Raw genomic sequence first — 23,153 nt, 5'->3', positions numbered from 1 at the left:
TGCAAAACAAAAATCAAATCCGAGGCTGCTCCAAAAATCAACAGAACTCTCAGTTCAAGCAAGAAGCAGTAGAAATAAAGACTCATGTTAAAATGAGTATCTATCATCCCTCTCAAACAGTCCAGTTCTATCTGTTTCCACCCACACACACAAAGAAAATGGTGTTTTGCTTTACAGTTTCAGAAGTTAAAATTTACTGCCTAACCTATTAGAAAATGTTTTGCACAACACCAGCCTTCTGACTTACTACTTTCCACAGGATTCCTGTTGCAATAGACTAGTACTTACTGTAATGAGAAGACAACTGCAAAAGAGGACAGGATCACCATGGGCAGCAGACAATAGCCCAAAACACTTGCAACACAGCCATGTGAGACTCCTGAGACGCTCATCAGGTTCAGCAGGGCATGCATAGCAAGGCATCCAATGGCACTCATGCCATAGACATAGCCAAAATGAACTTTTCCTGCCTGGAATAAATATGAGTAAGCATGAGGTGCTGGAAATGAGCAAGTGATTGCAAAATAATGGGAGAAGACAGAATTAGGTTTAGGTTTGTTACTTCTTCTTGTTTACATTCTCTCTCCACTTTGCCTACATCAGTTCAGTTGTAAACCACAGCTGATGCTTCTGGGTGATTTTTGCATAAAAATAGTTCCATGGTAAAACTGAGAGGACATGGTTGTTGCTAACTTAAAGATACGAGGCTGATTCTCAATCTTACTGTCATTGGGCTCTAAAGAGGACAGGAATTGGTTGGGAGACTTGAGAAAGTATAACTGGGGAGGTAAGTATTGAAGGAACAAACTGAGAAGAAATTATGGAAAGCACATTTTGTAATTTAATTTCATTTTAGTCTCAGGAAACATCTTTTTGATAGCTGTATATGGGGCTGTGAAAAAATGTCCTAAGTAAAATAATGACCCAGGTTACTTGATATGCTTCACATTTTACTATAAACCTCCAACTATAAGGAGGTCAGCAGAAAATTAGTCAAACTTTGCTAAAACTATGTTAGTTTTGAGGGTGAACGTGACCATTCTTTCCTTTGACTACCAGAAGAAAGACACATCTTGGGGCTTAGATAAATACAATGTGTTCATTTCAACACAAACCTGAGTATTAACTGTCAGCTTGCGTTCTTCTTTTTGTTCTAACAAATTAATAACTCCCAGAGTTTTTTTTTCTTCCAGATTTTATTCCTTTGTTTGAATGTAATGCCTGTGAAAGGTACCAGACTGGAAGACCAGAGCTAGATGTTTTCTAATTTATCCACAAAGCGAGTAAAACAGGCAACTGTTGCCACAACACTACCAATTCCTTCCACTCCTGCCGTCAGTTTGAATGATCACCTCCAGGCAAAAGCGCATTGTTCACTCCCCAAAATAAAGTCACAAAAGACTGTTGAATATTTTTTTCTCTCTCTTCAAGCTTCTAATAAATTAAATACTGAATGTTGGCTATACGATACTGTCATTTTCACATCTATACATCAGAAAATCATTCATAAATCAGATATAAACAATTTGTTTTGTCTTGGAACTTTGTATCCTAATGGTAGCATGCATCCATGAAGGAGAAAGCTCCAACCTGGAACCCAACCACTAACTCAGGACTATGGAATAAACTTCTCAAATGAAGGGCCACTATACATCACCTTTCTGACACATAGCAACACATCTTTACATACTTGCACACACCATATATTATATACATATATTATATATATATTATATATTGCATGGGCTAAATCACATGAGAATCAAAACCAATAGATAGTCCCGGTTTTCTAAAAGTTTTGTAGCTTGTGATTGGATTCTCTTGTGATGGATTAGGTGGAAACACTGTTGAAGATTTTTTCGTGTTTTGTGATATTTGCTAGTATACCTTCTGATGGTTAAGGATAAATAAGAAGACCTCCAAATCTATTTATTCATACATCTTAATAAAATCCGGGGGAATTCAATTTTGAGGACCCTTCTTCTTTGTCTTTTCTTCCCGTATCTATGCATGTGGAAGTTGACCACTGGATGTCAGCAATATTTGAGCTGGACAGACATAAAGCAATGCAGGTGAGAGGGCCTGGCCTAGTGATGACACAACTTAAAAGTCCTGATGTTGCAGGTTGGTGACAGTTCACCAGCTCTGGTTGGAGAGCAGTGCACACTTACATGAAAAGCAACCTGAATCAATAAGACCTGACTTTACAGCAGCTATTTTATCCTGTTGGCAAACTGACCTGGCTCACTGCTGAGTTCTCCTCTGGTTCCAGTCCTCAAGGTTGAGACAGGCACAGCCATCCTTGCACATCCTGAGTGCCGGCCTTTCCCCTATCACTATTTTCCACCATTAGAAAAAATCTATTCCTGAACTAACAGTGTAAGAAATCATCCTATTTAGGTACTGCGTCCTCTGCTGGCATTTGCATACTAGTGCTATAATATAATCAGGAAAACGCTTCAACAAATAAAATTAATGATAGCTAGAGATACTTTGGAAGAGCAATACTAGCTCAGATTATTATTATTTAGAATTTCAGTCATTAGTGATTTGTAGTAAGTTTAACATCCACAATGGTTTCGGGCAGCCTTTGCTATAGACCAACTAAGAGAAGTTCTGTCTGAAATAAATTAAACAACTACAAGCTATATTTTAGACTGTTTCAGTGTATTTAATTATTCTACACAGCACTATTTAGCAGTTTAGTTTAAGACTAAGAAATCTCTGAGCCAGATATGAAGGGAGCACCACCAGCTAGCTGAAATCTCCACTTGGTGAAATTTTTGGTTTGTGGTGCAAGGGTATGAGAAAAAAACAAAAGCAGCTGAACATGGTTCCAATTTTAGTCGTCTTTCTTAACATATGTAAATATATTGAATCACATACGCAGGAGTACTCCCAGTTCACAGGGATGCAAGCAAAGCCAGAATCAGGCTTGATTAGTCTGACAGGCTTTGATGAATGGAAAGAGCTAAATTTGTCCTGCGGAAAGAACAAGGTTAGAAGAAAGTCAGACTATGTGTGCTTGCTTGCATCTGCCTAGAGTGGGTACTACTATCCTTAGCTGAAGTGGATGGGAAAGTCTGATATCATACAAATGACTATGTAAAATGCAAAGCAGCTGAGACTCAGCCTTCCACTAACTTTTGTGCTGCCTCTGTGTCTCCTCCTACAACTGGGCTGCACAGTTATACTAATATGAGGAAGATCCCGCTGCCGTGCTAAAAGCCCTTTTTCTCTCTGTAAGAGCTACTACCATTTGAAGAATATCTTTGCATAATTTTCCATAGTTAAAAAGCTGAAACTAAACATAATATATATAATGTATAAATTATTTCTGGAAACAAGCTCTCAATCAAATTATGTTCCTGGTGTTATTAGAAAAGATTTAAAATTTAAGTACAGAAGGATATCATTGTTTACACAGCTTAAGAACCACTTCAGTATTCAAATGCATCTGAGATAAAATAAGCAGCTTGAATTTGTAAGATGGCCCATGGAAAACCCATAGACTTACTGATGTGCAGTTGCAGCATAAAAACACTGGATTGTATCAGATGAGTTCTGCTGGCCTAAAACTGGGGCATAGAAGTTTGTTTTCTAATGACACTTAAAATGCTTAATATCCCAGAATAAATATGATAATTAAAGTACTTATTTCAATAAAAATAGTTTAATATTCATCAGAATTGTTGGTTATTCAGGGCCAAAAATCAACAGAAAACATTTGTTTCCATTCTTTCATTCTCTTAGCTTTCCTTCCATTTTTTTGATTATAATTAATTCAGCTTTCTGTTTTTACTACCATCATATCTTTATTTCTCCATGTGGAAAATAGCCTGTCTTCTCTAGCTTCCTGCCTTCTTTTCCTTTTATTCCCATTCCTTCCACTTCTTCCACCCTCTTAAAAGATTTTTATTTTTATAGAGGCATAAATAATAGTAATACTTGCCATTTTTATTGTGGTTTGCACATTCAAGCTACTGCACTGACATTACAAATGGAGTAAGAACCTTCTGATTCAGCACTATTTATCATAGAGGAAATGGAGAATTAGAGAACCATTTCTCTCTCCTCAGTTGCAGAACAGTAAAGCCCTTCCCAGAGTGGTCCCACCTTATCCCTGTCTGATGAATGGCTGCTGGCAATCAGAGTTGTATTTCAGCAACAATGGAGACCCCTGTTGTCAGTGATAAATAGAGAAATTTGGGAAAGTGTACAATCCCTGTTAAACTTTTCTCCTGTAGGAAAGCTGTATTCATAAAGTGGAAGAAGGTCAAATACAGGCTACCATATTTTGTTAAGAAGACAATGTAGAAAAAAAGAATATAAATTATGAAAGTACTACCAGAATTTATAGGAAAGTATTGCAAATTTGAGGTGAGAAGAAAAAGACTCTTTCCTTTTCCACCCCCACAATTATTCTAGCTATATGAATTTTTTTTAATAGCTCTGCACTCCCTAAAATAATATAAAGAAGATAATTGCAAAACGGTGGCAAGAGTGTTGGAAAAACTGTGCTGGTCTGCTATGTCTTTTTATTACCTCATTTAAACCTCCTTGGTAGGTCCTTACCTAGCACATAGTGATATGCTTTGGCTGTTCAGAGCTTCTCCAGGTTGTACATGGCACAGATCTGTCCTTTGTTCACATTAAATCCTACCCAAAAAAATGGTGTAAGCTTTTTATTCCACTGGAAGTAATACATCACTTCACCTGTGTTACTTTTACATTATGTTTAAACTTCATGCAGGTACTATCAAAGCAGGGAGAGTTTTTAACATATACTCTCAGAACAAATGGCAGAAAATGACTCATCTTACGCCAGTACTATATCTTCTGCAACTTCACGTGCATTATCAACTTAGCATTAGCTTGTTAGAAAAGAAATCTGTAAAGATTTCTGACATCCTACCAGCAGCAGTGTTGCTCCAAGGGCCAAACAGAAAACCATAGGTCCGGTGAGGTCTGTCTCGTTCATAATGCTGCCATCTGCAGGCTTCATTGGATTTAGAACTGTTAAAGTTTTTTGCCATATATGCTCAAAATTTATCCCAAGTTCTGCAACAAGAAATTTCAGGATTGTTAATTGCTCACAAGAAAACAACACTTTTACAGAAACCCTTTACATACCACAAAACCACACAAAAAAAATTGCTTCAATGAAGATAATATTGTAGGATGACATATTCAGTAGTAGGAGTATGATGCCCCTGCTGTATACTCAGTATATTTGAGAGTCAGCTCTGATTACAAATTGGAATATTGCTTTATTAATTCAAACTTTAGGCAGTGAACCAAAAAATGCACTCAGAATTTTTAAGTAATATTTGTTTTTCCTATATTTAAAACATATATATCTAGGGCCACACTAACTTAGATGTTGAAAAATATGTTAATTAACAGTAACTGCAGATTTTAAGATACTCTAAAACACCGAGGACAGAGATATATATTTTAATTTTGGAAAATCTGACAAGAAATGTGCCTTAACTCTGAACTGTCAGAGGCACTTAAAAATGACATTTGTCTCTTCAAGGCAAGTTAATAATATTTTGTACAGTGTTTGAGAAGCTTTTTTTAACAAAATAATTTATTTAAAAAGTAATTACTGATAACCCTGGAAACAGAACAAAATTCTTTTCCAATAAAATTGATGGGAATTCTGCCATTAACTTTACTGGGGCAAAGATTTGTCTCATAACTTCTGGAGAAACACTTCAGCTTGCAAGAGTAATCATCTTCTTTGAGATTCTCCAGTAAGGGAAAAGTAAGGCTCAGAACTTGGTGCCAGAGTGATTGAGACTGACAATGTGTTAGTTCTTTTTGGAAAGTCAAGTCTTTGTTCCACCTCTCCATCATCTTGAGCTCAGCCCAAACAATATATAAATAAAACTATTCTGTATTAATATGTGTGTCTTTGGTCATATCTATGTGGTGCATAGGAACAGCTCTGAAGCTTTGTGGATCACAAACTGTTGTATTCCAACATCCTTTTCACAGGGTGAGCTGCATGGGGAGGTCTTAGAGGTAGAGATCTAGCAGTTATCTGTATCAGATTGATCTTGCTGGATTTAAGGCAGTAGTAGTACCTTTTAAGTAGTAAAAATTCCACTTGCCTTCCAGGCATGCAAAAGCAGCAGGCTGAATATTCTCCTTTTACAATAAGCTGAAATAATCACAGACAAATTCTCTCTCTTCTTTTTTTTTTTTTTCGTTTTTGGTTAGTGTAGCACAAGTCTTTTGCAAAATACAAAATCAGCCACTAGCATTAGAATGGTTCAGTTATCTTAAAGAATGATGTTTTTCATATAGTTAAATGATCAACTAATTGAAGCTGAAAGCAGCTTTCTCAATTTCTTTGCTGCTGGAACAAGCTACTTAGCATCATCAAACTATTAAATGTATCACCAGATATGCAAAAAGTATGATTATCAGTATTTATTAAGTATAGATTTTCCAACATGCATGCATGATAAACACAGAGGGAAAAAAAAAGATTTGGAAATGTGAATGCAAAACTTATTGTTATGCTGTCATCTAGTGGTAGTAAAGTACATGCTCTAAATGCCATAAGACTGACTGAATCCATGGTTAATTTGAAGAAGGAAAAGGTTTGGGTGCCAGGAGCTGTTGGGTGAAGCTCACACAGCCAGGCTTGGCAACTCTGCTGCAGTTTCTCTAGTGATTGCCAGTAGCCGGCAAAGAAAAGTAGATGCACCCCCAGAAATCATGCATGTCAACTGTGGGTTTATTTCTACCTTCTAGCAAAGGAGGTTCCTCATCAAATCCATTAGCATAACCAAGATGAGAGAGAGTGTTGGGACTGGATGTTGGCTGCAAAATCAGACCTGTGTAACTCTTAGAGGACAGAAGCATGTCCGATGGGGCAAAAGCTCCAGCTGGAGGTTGCTCTCCTGTTTGGCTCCTAGGACAAGAAGCAAACCACAGCAAAACACATAATTGGAATGATAAATATCTTAGAGCAACTCACCATGTAACATCAATTTTTCATGTATTTTCAATTTGGGGAACCTGGAAACTTTCTGGGCACGATACCTGCTGTGCTTAGTGAGAGCTGAGCCGCTGACCATTACTTGCTTTCCTTCACTGCAACTCTCTGCATATTCAGCCCATTGCACCAACTTTGTGCCCACACAATTCAGGCAATGGCACAGTCTAGGCATGCCCAGGCTGGGTGTGAAGGGAAAGGGAATTTAGGAGCTATGACAGCAACCACAAATTCAGGCACTCCTGACTTTCCACCCAGCAGCCCGGTGTCACTCCTTAGATACGTCCATACTGCTAATTAAAGAGACATATTATTTAGACACTTTTTCTGGAATCTGAGAAGGATCCTAAAGAATTTCTTGCAGAATGTCCCCTAAATTTCACATTAATAACATGAAGGTCAGTTACTTCCATTAGGTAAACAACCTGTAACATGTATACTTCTAAAAGTTGCATGAAACCAAATGCTTTAAAAAGAAAAGTTCCATTATAAGTATTCTGCCTTTGTGAAAGTCTAGATAATCACTTGAAGTCCTTTCCTGCTCCTGCAAACGCCAAAGCCAGCCCCGGAACCATCAGATGCTGAAGAGGGAAGTTGCAACAACACCCATACTTACTTTGTGCTTCCAGAGAAGTTTTCATTAGAGCCATAGCTGTCACAGCCTTCTTCCTGATCATCTATGGTGTAATTCGACTGGTAGAAGTCAAACTGAAACTGTTCAAAATTTGACATTCTGGATTGGAAAATGATTGTAAATATCAGTGAACAGCCTTTGCAATAAGCCAAAAATCTATGTGAACTGTCCTAAACTTAAATTAAAACAGCAAATCTTAAAGCCACAAAGTCAAGGTAATCTTTCTGCAGAAGCTCATGATAACTTGAAAGAGACAAGAAAAGACCCTTTACATTTTTTAGCTGGAACACATGGAATTAATCTCCAGTTCCTGTAAATTTTGTTATATTAATTGAAAAATTGTATAAAAGACTTCCTCTCTTCTTACTGTTACCAGAAATAATGTAAGTAATTTTGAAATAATATATACATATGTATCAAGTAAACCATTGTTTTAAACCAAGTTCATTGTCTTACTTTCAATTAAAAAAAAAAAAAGTTTGGTCATATCTGAATCCTTAGAATTTAATGTTTTGAAGAAGTAAAAAAATTTCAAAACCAACCCCTATTTGCAGCTATTATGTTTTGCAGTATTATATGTTAATCTTATAAAACAGTACAAAAGAACAAGTATGTTCACAGAATTTGTGATTTCTGTTCAGGACACTGTAGTGGTGCATAAATACTACTAGGGGAACATTCTCACTGGCTAGAGACATGCCTTGTAAAGGACTGCATAGTGGATGATTAAATCGGATTGATGATTGGATGATTTCTTGAGGAAAGAAAACATGTTAAAACCTGTCTTTCTTTCCTACTGATCCGTAGTTCAGTTCTGTAGCTATGGACTGATTAGACTAAGAAAGGAACAACTTATCCATTTCCCTCTCTGCATTCTGACTAACTTGTTATAACTATTTGAATTTTCCACACACAGGGCCCATTTCATGTCTCCTGTGTGTAGGCAAGACTGGTTGTCTGGACCATATATAAGCAATGTAAGAAATGAAACACATTGGTTCTGTAGCACATAGTGTACCTTTTGACATTATTTTTTCAAATTGCAAGATATTGTATTAATTCTTACATTTGGTCTAGGTGCTTCACGGTATTAACATGGGTGGCTATAAATTCACAAAAGAGCTTCAAAATTGGCAGGTTTACCTCCAGAGACACAAAAATTAAACATCAACCCTGTTTCACCTCAGTGTTACCTTTATGCTGAGCCACAGGTGACAAAGATGCTATACCTGCACATAGAGCAGCAAATCCTCCCAGGGAGTTTCCCAGCCCCTGAGGGGTTGATGCTGGAGTGCACCTCTGGGCATTGCCTTGTCTAAGCCCCTTCCCAAGGCAGGGTCACCAACAGTAGGCTGTTTAGGGACATTTCCAATCAGGTTTTGGAAAGTCTGGCTTCGTGATTTTTATTGCCTCTCATCAGGTGGTTATATTCATTGGTGAGATCCCCCTGAGCCTTCTCGCCTCCCAAATGAATTTTTTTAGTAATTTAGGGAATAGTCTGAATGGGATTTGCCTGTAAAATGCAGAGATGTATGCATGTGTTTCACTACTTGGCTAGCATTTAGGTGGTTAAACCCTTAAAACACACAAAAAAGTTAAATAACGTGGCTGATAACCATATCCATATACGGTTTACTTAGATTTTCAGGTGAGACATTCATTTCTCCTAACATTTCCTGTTTTCTTATTTTTCCCCTCATTTCCAGCTTTCCAAATGCCATTGGTAAAATACGCTTTTGACCTCACAGTTATTCTCACAGTTATTTCAATATTTATCCAGCACACACTGCTTATGTGAAAGATCTTTGCCAATCTCTGTAGATAAAAATTAGTATTTAATCAGGGACCTTGAAATGCTATATTTGGAGTTTCTGATTTTTTCCAATTATCAGACTAATCTGTGGGGACCCTATTCCTTCTTTTACCTAGAGTGCAAACTCGAAATTATTCTTATATTATTAAGTGTTGATCAATCATGCAGGTTTTCCAAATTTAGAAGAGAACTAATTTTTACATTTTAAATATGAATTAATAGAAATTACTTGTAGCAGGCTACAAGTAATTTACTGTGGCTTTATTTGGAATTGCACACCATTCATGCATTTTTTCAATGAAGATTTCACATGGAGTATGTTTTAAGAAACTTTAGTTGGTAGCTCTACCTCAATAGTTCAGTTCCAGTAAGCCTTTAATGTTCTTTGCTGTCACTATAAGGAATGAAATAATTCCTTGACCAGACACACTACTATCTGTATAACAGTTCAGAAAAGATAAATCTATTTTCAAAAAGAATTTGGAGTTAAGGTTACTTACTTTTTAAGATATTTGATGAAAACTCCAGTCTCTTGAATTTACATGTTGGAGAAGACCTAAAATATCCTCTTGCTTCAACAGAGATGAGCTTAGTGCTATTTATAACATTCTAAATTTGATCTTTGAACAGATGCACATGAAGGAAAAAACCCCACAACCTGTCAATATCAGGGTTAGCCTTTACCAAGAGGTAACAACAATGAGCAGAAAAGGGTAGGAACCTCTAAGGAAAGAGTCAAAAAATTAACAAATACTTTTTCATATATTTCAGCTCAATAATCTATATTCCTTAAGCAGATACCTATGAAGATCTTGGTGGAACCCTCATAAGCTGAGCTGTTAGGTATTAAAAGGTTTTAATGATGTGTAATAATACCTGTTGAATTGCTGGGGTGAATACATATATGTATGTGAGGCTGTGTTTCCAGCACTTAGAGATTTTGCTTGTGGTTGGCAGAGGGAGCTTTCAACTGTGTGTCTCCTGGGGAGAGCATGATGCTCCAGGGGACCAGAGGGGCAGAGGCAAGGAGGGTGAAGGCACTGCCAGGCCAGGGGCATCTGCTAATCCAATGCCAGCACCCCATTCTCCATGCACACCTCCATATTCCTTTCCTTCAGGAGCTTTTGTCCATTTGCAAAACATTGCAGCACCCACGAGGCCAGGATCAGGGCAAGGAACCTCTGTTCTATAGTTCTGGCTACTAAAAAAATTGTAGAATAGTATGGATTTTTAAATAGCATTTAAACTTCAAAGAGGGCTTTTCTATTTACACATACTTTTGTATGAGATCCTTAACTAGTCATAAGAAAGAATGCCTTTTACACTTTTTTATTGGATAGCTTCCCAAATGAGCATTTGAGCTGTTTAATAAAAGGAATAGGACATTAAAGATATACATTATCGGGTAATTAATCTATGCCTCAGGTACCCATTCAAACCTGTGATGTTGAAGGCCAAAGGATTCCATTTCATTAGAAAAATAACCAAGCCCTCTTAGAACAGGACTCACAATGCTATAGAAGAAATATGATATAGGTATGTTTGTGAAAAAGTGAAAAGTGAAAAGGAAGCTTACCAAGGTTTTGCTCAGTATGTATGTCCAAGAAAGAATGCAGAAGTAGAGGACAGTGAGAAGCAGAAAAATATAACATTTGTTTCTGCAAATTAAGGGTACTCTAACTATGGTATTTATCACAGCTCCCCCTCATGCTCTTAAACTTCTCTCGTGCTATTTCTAGAATAACAGTTCATGCTGTTACACACACCAAGGTGAATTTTTCAGCTTCAATTCTTTGCAAACTGCTAATCTCTATAATGTCTAATTATTTCAGTTTAGGTAATGTGGTTTGGTCTTGTTCAAACCAAATCAGTGGAGGGAATAATACAGGACTACCTTCTGTCCCTCAGGAAGTTAGTTAAAAAATTATTTTTGGAACAGAAAAATCCTAATTTGCTAGGGTTATGCCTGTTCATTTTAGTTATAAAAGTGATTTGGTTAGTTCTGCTACTTTCTGATGGAAAAAGTTTTAAATATATTCACTGCATACAAATGTATATACATGTGCATGTGTGTGTGTGTATATACATATATAAACATATATGCATAATGGCTGCCAGTTAAGAACTAGTAATAATTATCAGATGAAACACTTCAGAGAAGAAATTTAAATAGAAAAAATACGATTAGTAGTGGATCACAAAAGAAAGCTACCTGTAAATTAAAAAAAAAACCCAAAACAAACAGAAAAAATCAAAACCCCAAACTATACTTAAAATTGAACTATATATATATTTCTCACAATAAAATTAAAATATTGTGTAGCTTATGATACCTGTTATACAGGAATTACACATTACATTAATTTCTCGGGGTATATATACATATAAATGGACATATAAAATAAAAAAATGGAAAATAATATTAGTTGGAAATGATGATGCAGACAATTAAAAATAAAGTTTAAGTACTTGATAGGAAAATGACTGATAGAAACAAATGTATTAAAAGCAGACAGAATCATACCACTACTACCATGCTCCTATCAAATGAAAAAGTAAAGGGATGAATAAAACAAAAAGGCAGAAGCATTTAATTAGAAATGCTAAAATCACTATTCAAAATTCTGCATCTAAAAGATTTAGAAGTTGTTAGAAAGTTTCTCTGTCATTGAGTTACAAAACAACAAGAAAGTTTGGGAAGATGAAAACTAAGTAAATATGCCATCTTGTAAAAGGCTAAATAAGATGCCTGAGTAATTACTGGCCTGTCCTCATGAGATTGATCCTAGCAAATGATGGGCTCAAATAATAAATAACTGAATCAATGAATCCAAACAACATGGGCTTTTGGAAACTAGCTCATTTCAAACTAATTTATTTCCTAACAAGATTTGTAGTTGGGAAAGGTAACCACTCATGACCTGTATTTATACAAGGCCTTTTACTTGATTTTGCTTCAACAGACATATAACCATCACTGCTTAATGGGACAACCATTTTACTGATTAAATAAGTGCTATCTGCTGTGTCTCGAATGTAATTGTAAAAGAAAGGAGATTTTCTAATGATGCCTTACAGGACAGAAGCTTTGCAAAGCTCAACTAGCAGACACTGAAACAAAATCTCCCAATCAGGGCCAGTCACAAGGTATGTTGACCAGAATCTGTTAGGATAAACTAGAAAACAAACAGTAAAAAGACCATTGCAGCTATTAGTAAATGGTAAACCAAAATTCAAAACAGAAGAGCCTGAAAATTTTTGCAGTGACTGCAACAGAATGTGAATATAGCGTTACTTTGACTGACAGGTACACAGGATGTTAATAATCTACAAGGAAAATAGTTTGGATGAGGTCTAATCCTCAAAAACTAAAATGAGAATTGAAGCTGGTGCAAACAAAAAAGATGAAGAGAGTTGATGAAAAAATGTGAGAATTTCTGCAAAAAGTTCAAAACTTTTGCCTAAAGTAGACTCCTAGGCTTTTGTTTACCTACCTTTTCCCCTACCTTTCCTGAAAAGGAAAATAGATGCAGGGAAAAGTGGCCAGTCACGAGTGGTGTTCTCCAGGGGTCTGTATTGGGTCCAGTCCTGTTTAACATCTTTATTGATGACTTAGATGAGGGGATTGAGTCCATCATCAGCAAATTTGCTGATGACACCAAACTGGGAGGGAGTGTCGACCTGCTGGAAGGCAGGAGGGCTCTGCAGAGGGATCTGGATAGACTTGAGAGATGGGCTGATTCCAAAGGGATGAAGTTCAATAAGGCCAAGTGCCGGGTCCTGCACTTTGGCCACAACAACCCCCTGCAGCGCTACAGGCTGGGCACAGAGTGGCTGGAGAGCAGCCAGGCAGAAAGGGACCTTGGAGTACTAATTGACAGGAAGCTCAACATGAGCCAACAGTGTGCCCAGGTGGCCAAGAAGGCCAATGGGATCCTGGCCTGTATCAAAAATAGCGTGACCAGCAGGACCAGGGAAGTGATCCTTCCCCTGTACTCTGCGTTGGTGAGGCCACACCTTGAGTACTGTGTTCAGTTCTGGGCCCCTCAGTTCAGAAAGGATATTGAGGTGCTGGAGCGAGTCCAGAGAAGAGCAACAAGGCTGGTGAAGGGACTGGAGCACAAGCCCTATGGGGAGAGGCTGAGGGAGCTGGGGGTGTTTAGCCTGGAGAAGAGGAGGCTCAGAGGTGACCTCAGCACTGTCTATAACTACCTGAAGGGAAGTTCTAGCCAGGTGGGGGCTGGTCTCTTCTCCCAGGCACTCAGCAATAGGACAAGGGGGCACAGGCTTAAGCTCTGCCAGGGGAAATTTAAGCTGGATATCAGAAAAAAATTCTTTACAGAGAGAGTAATCAGGCATTGGAATGGGCTGCCCAGAGAGGTGGTGGATTCACCATCCCTAGAGATTTTTAAACTGAGATTGGACATGGCACTGAGTGCCATGATCTAGTAAATGGACTAGAGTTGGACCAAGGGTTGGACTTGATGATCTTGGAGGTCTTTTCCAACCAAATCGATTCTATGATTCTATGATTCTATGAAGACGGAAAATACTATATAACTCTGGCTATAGAATCAGCCATGTGACCCTACATTACTCAAATAAACTGATGAGTATGGAAAATCCATTATAATAATTAGTCAATTATTCTATAGGTTTTTCAAATGTAAAAATTGATCACGTTAAGGATCAATTTAGTAAGACTTAGGCTTAATTACTTACATTTACAGGCCCCATTAATAATTTTGTAAGTGGGATGCTACTAAAATATGCTCCTAAAGAAGAGAGGAAAATTAAATTGTAATGATACCATTTACTACTTCTATGAAATGGGACATTTTACCAAATTAGTTATTTACATTACATAAAGTGGCTGCTAAATTAATTTTATACATACAGGCTTCAGACACATCTAAGACCTCAGTTCTTTCCTCTGACAGGTCTTCAGAGTATGGATAAGAGGCAAAAAGGAAAAAAAGAGAGTGAAATCCTAAGCTATTAGTGTTTTCTTTTTTCCACACTGAACAAGTCTGTTAGACTTGAACAAACAAGGGTTCCTGTATGAGTGGTTGTACTTACCGATACCGATTAACAGTCAAACACAAATCTACCAGAACCACAGAATAGTTCCAAGTTGGAAGGGAACCCAGAACCACAGAATATTCTGAGTTGGAGGGGACCCAGAACCACAGAATATTCTGAGTTGGAAGGGACCCACAAGGATCATTGAGTCCAACTCCTAAGTGAATGGCCCACACAGGGGATTGAACCTATGACCTTGGTGTTATTAGCACCAAGTTTTAACCAACTTGAGCTACCATTATTAGGAAAAGACAGTAAAATAGACAACACCATTATATCACTGTATGTATCTGTGATTCACTGGCAACTTGAATACTGTGAGCAGGTCTAGCTTCGCTACCTCAAAAAGTGTTTAGTGGAACGGTGACATGCTGAGAGAAGGGCTGGGGAGATGTGTGTCAAACACACTCCTTGTGTGAACAACCAGGTCAGTGAGTTGTCCTGGGGCTGGAAAAGCAACGACAAATAGTGGGTTATGAAATTAGGTGACATGAACTGGTGGATAGGGATAAACTGTTGACTCTTCTGCAAGTAGAATAAAAGCCACAAAGTGTGGGGTTTAGGTTAAAAACAAGGAAACAAAATGTTTATGGGGACATGAACATGTAAAAGGAAGTTATTATCTGGGACAAGCCTATGAAAGTTAAATCCAACAAGAATTACTAAATGCATAGGAAGAGTATGCAACTCAAGAAGTCCATAAACTAGTATTAGTAGAAGACTAGAAAACTATTCATGGGAAGCACTCATATTCTTCCCCATGCATTCAATCAATGTCACTGCTTAACAGAGACTTTCTGTTTTGACTTATATGACCATTCATATTGTATCTGTGAAGCAGCAAAGCAACACAAAAGATTATACATTCGAATTTAAGAAAAGGGCAGAAACCCATGAGACTTATCCTTAATTCTATGGGGGATGGATTTTTTGACATCCAGCAGTTACGGAAATACAGCTTTGTATGACTTCAGTTATACTTTTCCTTCCACTCAGCTTTTATTTCTGATTGGAGTCTTTGTTCTCCTGCCTCTGTTGTGAGAGAAACCTTTCAGTTTCTGACTCATAATATGTATCTGCACTATGCAAAATTTTTCCAATGGAAGCAGTAAAATAAATGCAAACCTAAAACTTCAGCTGAAGATTTTTATATCTGAATCACACAAAATATCTTGTTCTCAGGTTGATTATTTGATGTGTAACAAGAAGAGGTGTTTTCATTTTTGTCTTAATGTAGGTACTTAGATTTCTTACCTCGTAGTAGTTACTTGTTCTCATGAAATTTGTAGAAACTTAAGAGTTTTTACAATCTACTAAGAGATCTGCCTCTGTTCAACATATTTAAAATTAGCCAACAGGTTCAAGAGTTGTGGAGAATGCCAAAGCAGGTAGATAAGGAGTATGGTGCAGCACTATTTTATCTTTGGCAAATGAAGTTTAGTATGTAACAGAAAAGACAGCAATAAATAAATCAATAAATCTTGATTTATCTATTTTTGTTATTATTTTTGGTTTTTTGTTTGGAGGTCACAGAGCTCTTAAGGATAACCTCTAATTATTTCTTTAGAATAAGCACTTTGTGTCAATAATCTATGGCTTATAAGTTGCATAAAGGGAATGCTAACTCCAGAAAGTGAGTTTTACTTTTTTGGAAAAACACATAAATTAATTTGGCATCCCTAAAGGGCTTTTCAAGCAAAATTTCAGCTTCCTTTCTGTGTCCTGAGTAATTAAGTACACAGCAGTGTAACCAAGCTTGAAACCAGATAAAGAGCAGAAAAATGGTGTTTGTAATTTGTAAAACATGCCATAGAACTCTAGAAATTTTTGTTGATTTACTTGTATTATTTTACGTATATGGTGGTCTCATAGGACAGAAATGTTAAACTAAGAGAAAAGTATACAGTAAAAGTCTGTGTTGGTTGTTGCTATTTTGCCCCGATAGAAGGGAAGGAAAGAGAGGAGCAAATAAATTCAAATCTTGGAAATAAATCACCAGAGAAAACCTTAACTAATAAATAAACTGTGCCTCTTCAAGAATGTCTTTTTAGCTGAATATGTCTTGACTGTCAAATGTCAGACAGATGCCACACAAAACCCACACGTTACTGACAGGAAGGAAGGGGACAGAGGCACAAGGGCTATTCCCTTGAGGAGCAAAGTCTGCTCTCCCAGGTGAGCCCTTCCTGGGCCCAGCCTGATTGGAATAGGAAAGAGATATATGAGCCATATTTGTCTAGAAGCATATTCCACACACTATTGAAATGTTGGATGCCAAAATGGAGTGACAGGGATCTGTGAAGCCAGGACTCATCCCAGCCAAGGTCATCCAGGGTGCAGGCTTGTTGTGACACAGAGTGTACGCTCAGTTGTAATCCAAGCAACGGATTAGTGCCATAGTCCACGCTGTGATTAAGGGCCTTATACAAAGACCTTGTTGCTTATAAATTTCAGTCTTAAGTATTTAGACATAGTGAAGAAAATTCAGTGAAAAAAATTCTTGCTGTTTTCTAAGAATCATTTCAGAAAAAAAAATAGTTTATAAAGGAAAAAGTATTTGATCAAGAAAAAAATTAATGAGTAGTATAATTCAAATCATATCTGTAAATAGGATTTCCCAAAGTTTTCAGGCTTTTCAGACTTCCTAGTTAGCATTTTCATAGCCAAGGTTTTATGTGTTGTTACTTCATACGAGATGGATACAGAAACATGAAGAAATTTACTGAATAAAAGCCAAGAAATAAGTAGCCAAGGTGTATTTTTTTTCCTCACAACACAGAAAAGATTGTCAATAGAATAAACTAAAGAATGTAAATACTACAACTATAGGAGTAGAAATATCAGAGTCAAAATTCTAATAGGTGAATTGGTTTTGGAAATGCTTATTAAAATTATCAATGTTCACTGTTAAGTTTATTTTAGCATAAACCTAAGTAAAGAGAAAAAAATTTAAAACACTTTTGCTGGGACAATTAAGAAGGGAAAAAAATGTAAAAGTCGTCTGATAAGTTTTACAAGAATGCCTGCAGTATACCAGTTTACTCCTTTTAAAACTTCTTTCTGAAAGTTAAACCAAGAAAAGTCTGTCATGCAATGTACTGTTAAACAGTTTTTATTTATTAATACAAAATGAAGAAGTACTCAGAAATATATAATGTAATTTTCAAACAGAGACATTAATTTATCTGGCTGGACAAGTTATACAACATAGATATTACTAGCTCATAGGAAACTTACATAGACCAAAAAGTTAAGCATAAAGGTACAGAAGGTGTGCAACCTTCTATTGTAATTGAAAATAAAAAGCAGGGATACAATGATTTTTCAGAAAATATTCTGTTTTCAAAATCAAATCCTCAAAGCTATCTTTTTGAACACCTTTAATACATATGTCCAATATGAACAATCCTTCCTCTTCTGCCCAGAAACATTTTCTTTACTTGCAACTCTTTTCAGGCAATAACCATCAAAAAGATTTTAATTGTCCTTTTTCCACAGCTGGATGAATCTGTTTCTAACACAGTCAACTTAATGAGAGAGAAAAGCAATTAAACTTGGGATTAATGACATTGGCCTAATCTATGTCTGGAGGGAATTGAATAATAGCAAGGAATGTTGATTCTGTTCCTCCAGACATGGTTCACATGCTCAGATGAATACTTTTGTCCCATACATTGGGACCTCATCTTTAAACAATAAAGTGTTATCTTTTCTGCTTCCAAAGATGAGATGATGAGCCGATGGAGTTAAAGAGGATATAATGAACCACAACGGCAGGCTATGTAACTCAACTATTAATAGTTTTTTAAAAACAAACCAAAGTGTAGAGATACTACTTTCAGTAGGCATTTTAAGACATTCTTGGTAAGTACTTTGATGTCCTCCATTTATTTACAGGAACAGAAGACAGAACTACAAAGTTAATCAAACTGAACTTTCTTCAGCATAACCCAATTACTAGTGGTCCACACAGTGAATCTGGGTTCATTAATTCTGTCAGTAACATTTAGTTTTCCCAGGAGAAAAAAAGGAAATGGGTTTTTGGGAAACAAACAGTCTTTTATACCTCTTTAGAAAGAACAGGGAAGTGAACAAATGCAGAGTACCATCCTATGGCTGGGATTCCTTGGAAAGTGGCTAAGGCTGGGCTGCCCTCATACAGCAATTCCATAAACTTCATTTGGTTTTGAGAGAATAAGACTACCCTTTAAATTTTAAAACACAGCAATCTGTAGAGAACTATGCCTCTAACACCTCTTAAAAATAAAAAGACAAAAATATGGGCCTAGGATACAAAGCTCTGACTGCAATCCAGACCATTGGCACTAGCAAGTGCCCAAAGAACCACAGGACAATCAGCTGAGGTCACACTAGTTCAAGAAACCATTACTCTCAGGAATGAAGAAAAGGTATAAGAAAAAAAAATCCAGGAATGGAAGAAAGTGTAAGGTAGCAATAATTACTGTAAATAAGAAGATGGTAACTACAGATACTGGGTAAGAGAACTCTTTAGCAAATTTAAAGATGGGTCAGTGCTGACTCTTTAATATTTTTAGGGAATAAAATCTGTTCCTCAGGACAAAATACTCTTATCATATTTATCCATCAGGTGATTCACTTCTTAGATAATATTTGTTACAGACAACAGTTAATTTCTGTCAAAATCCAACCAGCAATTTTTATATGTATGTCACACAATAATGAGGGTTAAATTCTTTACACTCTAATAGCAATACCAGAAAACATTGCAGAGTTCAATTTTAAAATAACTGGATCCAGATAATTTGCATACAAACCTTTTTATAGTGCTGCCTGACAAGCTCTGTGCACCATTAACATGGCTTTCCAGCAACTCTTGAAACACTGTCAGTTCCAGAACAGTGACAGAGAGGAAACATGTTTCAGCTTTTAAAGAGGGCAATTATAGACCTGTCACCTGGATGTCAATCATATTCACAATAATGGAATGGATGCTACAGGACTATAATTAAGAATTACAGGAGGATAACATAATTAATGCCATTCAACCTGTATTTGTGAAAAATATAAAGCATCAAAGTAATTTGATTTCTTGTTTAAAATAAGGTTACAAGGTAAGTTGACAGAGTTGGCAGATAAGACTCAAAATAAAATATGGAGATTACTGTATGATATGTGACTTAAATAGCATGCTATTTTTTATTGCACAAAAGTAACTTTTATGCTACACATCAGATGTATTAGTGTACTCATTAGTTTTCTAAGGTATGGTGAAAGGAAATGAACATCAAGTACTTGGGTTTCTAGTGGAAGTCTAACAGAACTTTTCCTTGCTTGTACATATTTTAAAAATTCTATTATCTCTGGGAAAGTAATTTCTAATAGAATTAAAAATTATGTAAAGATTGAGAATTATTTAGATATTGAGAAGGACAAGTCACTGATGCAAAGCAATCTGAATTGTATTGTAAGTTGAGTGTAATCAAACCTGGTATTTGTGATGAGGCAAATGGCTACCCATCTAGGAATAAAGAAAGGGGTTTCTGCTTTTATACGGCAGCATTAGCTTCAGAAATTTTGTGGCAACATAATTACCCTTGAACACGTAAATAAGTCAATAATGATAAAGGGAAGGCTATGCTACTAGCCTTTTCTCATTAAAAAATCATTAGTAAAGAATGATGCAAATATGATAGGAAAATCAATTAACTGATAAAAAAGGAAAACAATAAAAAATGTAATTCCTTCAATTAAAACCTTGGGGAACTTAGTCTACCTTACAAAGAAGAGCTTAAAGGGACACTGACGATCAGGTAAGAACTTATAGAGGAGAGAAGCTTTTCTGGTGGTCTTTTCAGTCCTGGTACCAGGCAGCTGAAAATAGAGTAATTCAGATATAATTCCACTTTTTAAAAGATTTAAACTAGGTAGCTGTTAGAGTAATCATCCCACATGATAAAAGATTCTGCATCACTGACAGCCTTCTAAATCAAGACTTCTTGGTTTTTATTAATAACTGTACTCTAGTGTAAAGAAGAATTAAATACAGAAAATCTTAGAAAGTTCATTATGTCAGGTGAAACATAAAGGAATTTTTTTGCCTTCTATTCAGATATATATGAAATTTTTTCAGTATTTTGAAATGCCTACACTGAACTTTAGATGAATTCAATTTACTTCATTAAATTCATGCTTTATCTGTTTAGAATGCTATAATATATTCTTTACAAAGTATCCCCTAAGATCTAGAACATTCCCTATAAAACTAACTGGATAATACAAGGGTGAAAACACATTTTCAAATGCGTCATTTCCATGAACAAGCAATTTAATTAGAAATAAAAAGCATTTTTCTCAATATGCAGTTTGTCAAAATAATGGAATCATAGAATAGTTTGAGTTGGAAGGGACCTTGAAAAGTCATCTACTCCAGCCCTCCTGCAATAAGCAGGGACATCTTTAACCAGATCGAGTTGCTCAGAGCCCTGTCCAAACTGACCTTGAATGTTTCCAGGGATTGGGCATCTACCACCTCTCTGTGCAACCCGTTCCAGTATTTCACCATTCTCATTGTAATAAACTTATCCTTTATGTCTAAGATAAATCAGCCCTCCTTCAATTTAATACCAATACCTTGCTAAAAAGTTAGTCCCCGTCTTTGTTGTAGATCCCATTCAAGTATTGAAAGGCTACATTCTCTTCTCCAGCCCCAGCTTTCTCAGCCTTTCCTCACAGGACAGATGCTTGAGCCCAGTGATCATCTTCATGGCTTTTTGCTGGACCTGGTCCAACAAGTCCATGTCCTTCCAGAGCTGGGGACCCCAGAGCTGGACACAGCACTCCAGGTGGGGTCTCACAAGAGCAGAGCAGAGGGGCAGAATCACCTTCCTTGACCTGTCAGCAACACTGCTTTGGATGAAGCCCAGGACACAGTTGGCTTTCTGGGCTGCAAGTGCACATTGCTGGCTCATGTCCAGCCTCTCATCCATCAGCACCTCAAGTCCTTCTTGGCAGGTTGCTCTCAAACTGTTCCTTCCCCATGTTGTATCAACACCAGGGATGAACTTATTGAACATACTCAAACTATTTTGTAAACACCAATCAAGCTAATAAGAACCATCTAATATTCATTAAGCCTGCTTGAGAAAATATTAAAATAGGCAATTTTCCATTAGACTGGTAAATTCACGCAAAGCTACTCTATATACTTAGAACATAATAGGCAATAGGAAGAGAAAGAAACATTCTTAATCACTGTTTATTAAAATATGTTGGAATTATGAGCTCAAAGACGTAAACAGTATATAATTCTGAAATACTGCTTTTCTGGTAAGTAGAATGCAAAAGAAGAATATCTTAACTGAAAAAGGGTTCCATTATAAAGAAAAATAGAAATTATTCTATTCTGTTAAGTAACGTATTTCACTATATACTCTTTTCCCTCTGTAGGCTATGGCCTAGAAACATAGAGTTTGGCATTATTTATAGAAAGAAGGAAAATTTTTTTCTTTTTATTAAACAGACTTCAATAATACCAAAGGTTATCTTTCACAGTCATTGGCTTATTATATCAATTATTGGCTTGGCCCAACCAAGTGTATGTGTGGAGGGAGAAGGGACAGGTTGAATTCCATGAAGGTGAGGTGATGTACTGTTCCATACTCTAGCCTCTTGGAGCCTCCTTGGGCAGGCCTGTAGCAGCTGTCAGTCACTGGACACCAGGAGCACTGCCCCACACCACATCCCAGAGCCCCTACCCCAGTCCCAGAATGGCTGGCACAATGGAAGTCAAGCCTGGGTATGGTGCGGTGTGGCCACAGGGGGGCCAAAGCAAATAAAAGCAGCAACATGTGGTCTCCATATGTTCGGATCCTGCTAATAGGACATGACGAAGCTGGACTTGAATGGGACTCTGGGTGGCAGCTATAATTCTCTATGTTTTTTTCTTAATGTTTTGAGTAATTTAAAGCTCGATGGGTTGGATTTGCTAAATTGTATGGGTTAGCGTAGGCCAAGTCAATACTTTGTGGAATGCTTTATTTTGGTTGAATGTTGTCCTTTTAACTTTTGCCAAGCTGCCTTATTTTCTAAAGTTTTCCAGTAAAAGTACCTACTGAGAAAACATGTGCAGTGTCCTTTTCTTTGTACTTGCTCTTACTCTGCCACACAGATATGTATTTAGAAGAAAAGTATTAGTGACCTGTCCTGTAATTGTTTAGTTTAGGACTTCCAAGACTGAAATTCACTAGCCTTGGGCTTTTTGTTTTGTTTTGGGTTTTTTGTTTGTTTGTTTTGTTCTTTTGTGTTGGTCTAGTGTTGGGTTTTTTTCTGGGTAAACTTTGTCCTTTTCATTCAGCTCATTACTGTGCAATATAAAGTCTCTTAATTTGGCTTAGGAGAATGTATTTTACAGACAGGAGAAATTTCTGCCAACGTTAGCTTTAAGGAAGTAATCCCCTTTTAACACCTGCTGGCAGCAGCACTTGCCAGTGACAAGAAAGGCTTTTGTCATGGCTATTTCATGTACTATGCAACTACTTGTGGAAAACAGAAATCTGTGATTTCTTTTCCCTGGATTCTGTTACAGAAATCCTCACCAATGACATGAAAAATTCTGTACACTCCCTCCTTTG

At 36.8% G+C, this 23,153-nt stretch overlaps 1 protein-coding gene across 1 annotated transcript in view; it reads right to left on the bottom strand.

Annotated features, from left to right (window-relative positions):
* Positions 1 to 23,153, bottom strand: part of YIPF7 (Yip1 domain family member 7) — a 29,846-nt gene that overhangs the window by 4,168 nt on the left and 2,525 nt on the right. Inside the window, exons 2-5 of the mRNA XM_071555201.1 lie at positions 7,629 to 7,745; positions 6,762 to 6,928; positions 4,916 to 5,061; positions 289 to 470 (exon numbers count right to left, since the gene is read on the bottom strand). Coding sequence (XP_071411302.1) covers positions 289 to 470; positions 4,916 to 5,061; positions 6,762 to 6,928; positions 7,629 to 7,744 — 611 coding nt within the window. The 5' untranslated portion in view covers position 7,745. The remainder of the gene's footprint in view (positions 1 to 288; positions 471 to 4,915; positions 5,062 to 6,761; positions 6,929 to 7,628; positions 7,746 to 23,153) is intronic.

Source organism: Pithys albifrons, chromosome 5 (genome assembly GCF_047495875.1).
Source record: "Pithys albifrons albifrons isolate INPA30051 chromosome 5, PitAlb_v1, whole genome shotgun sequence".
NCBI classification, from domain to species: domain Eukaryota; kingdom Metazoa; phylum Chordata; class Aves; order Passeriformes; family Thamnophilidae; genus Pithys; species Pithys albifrons.
The sequence above is the reverse complement of the archived record's forward strand: the minus strand, read 5'-3'. Positions and strand labels throughout refer to the sequence as shown.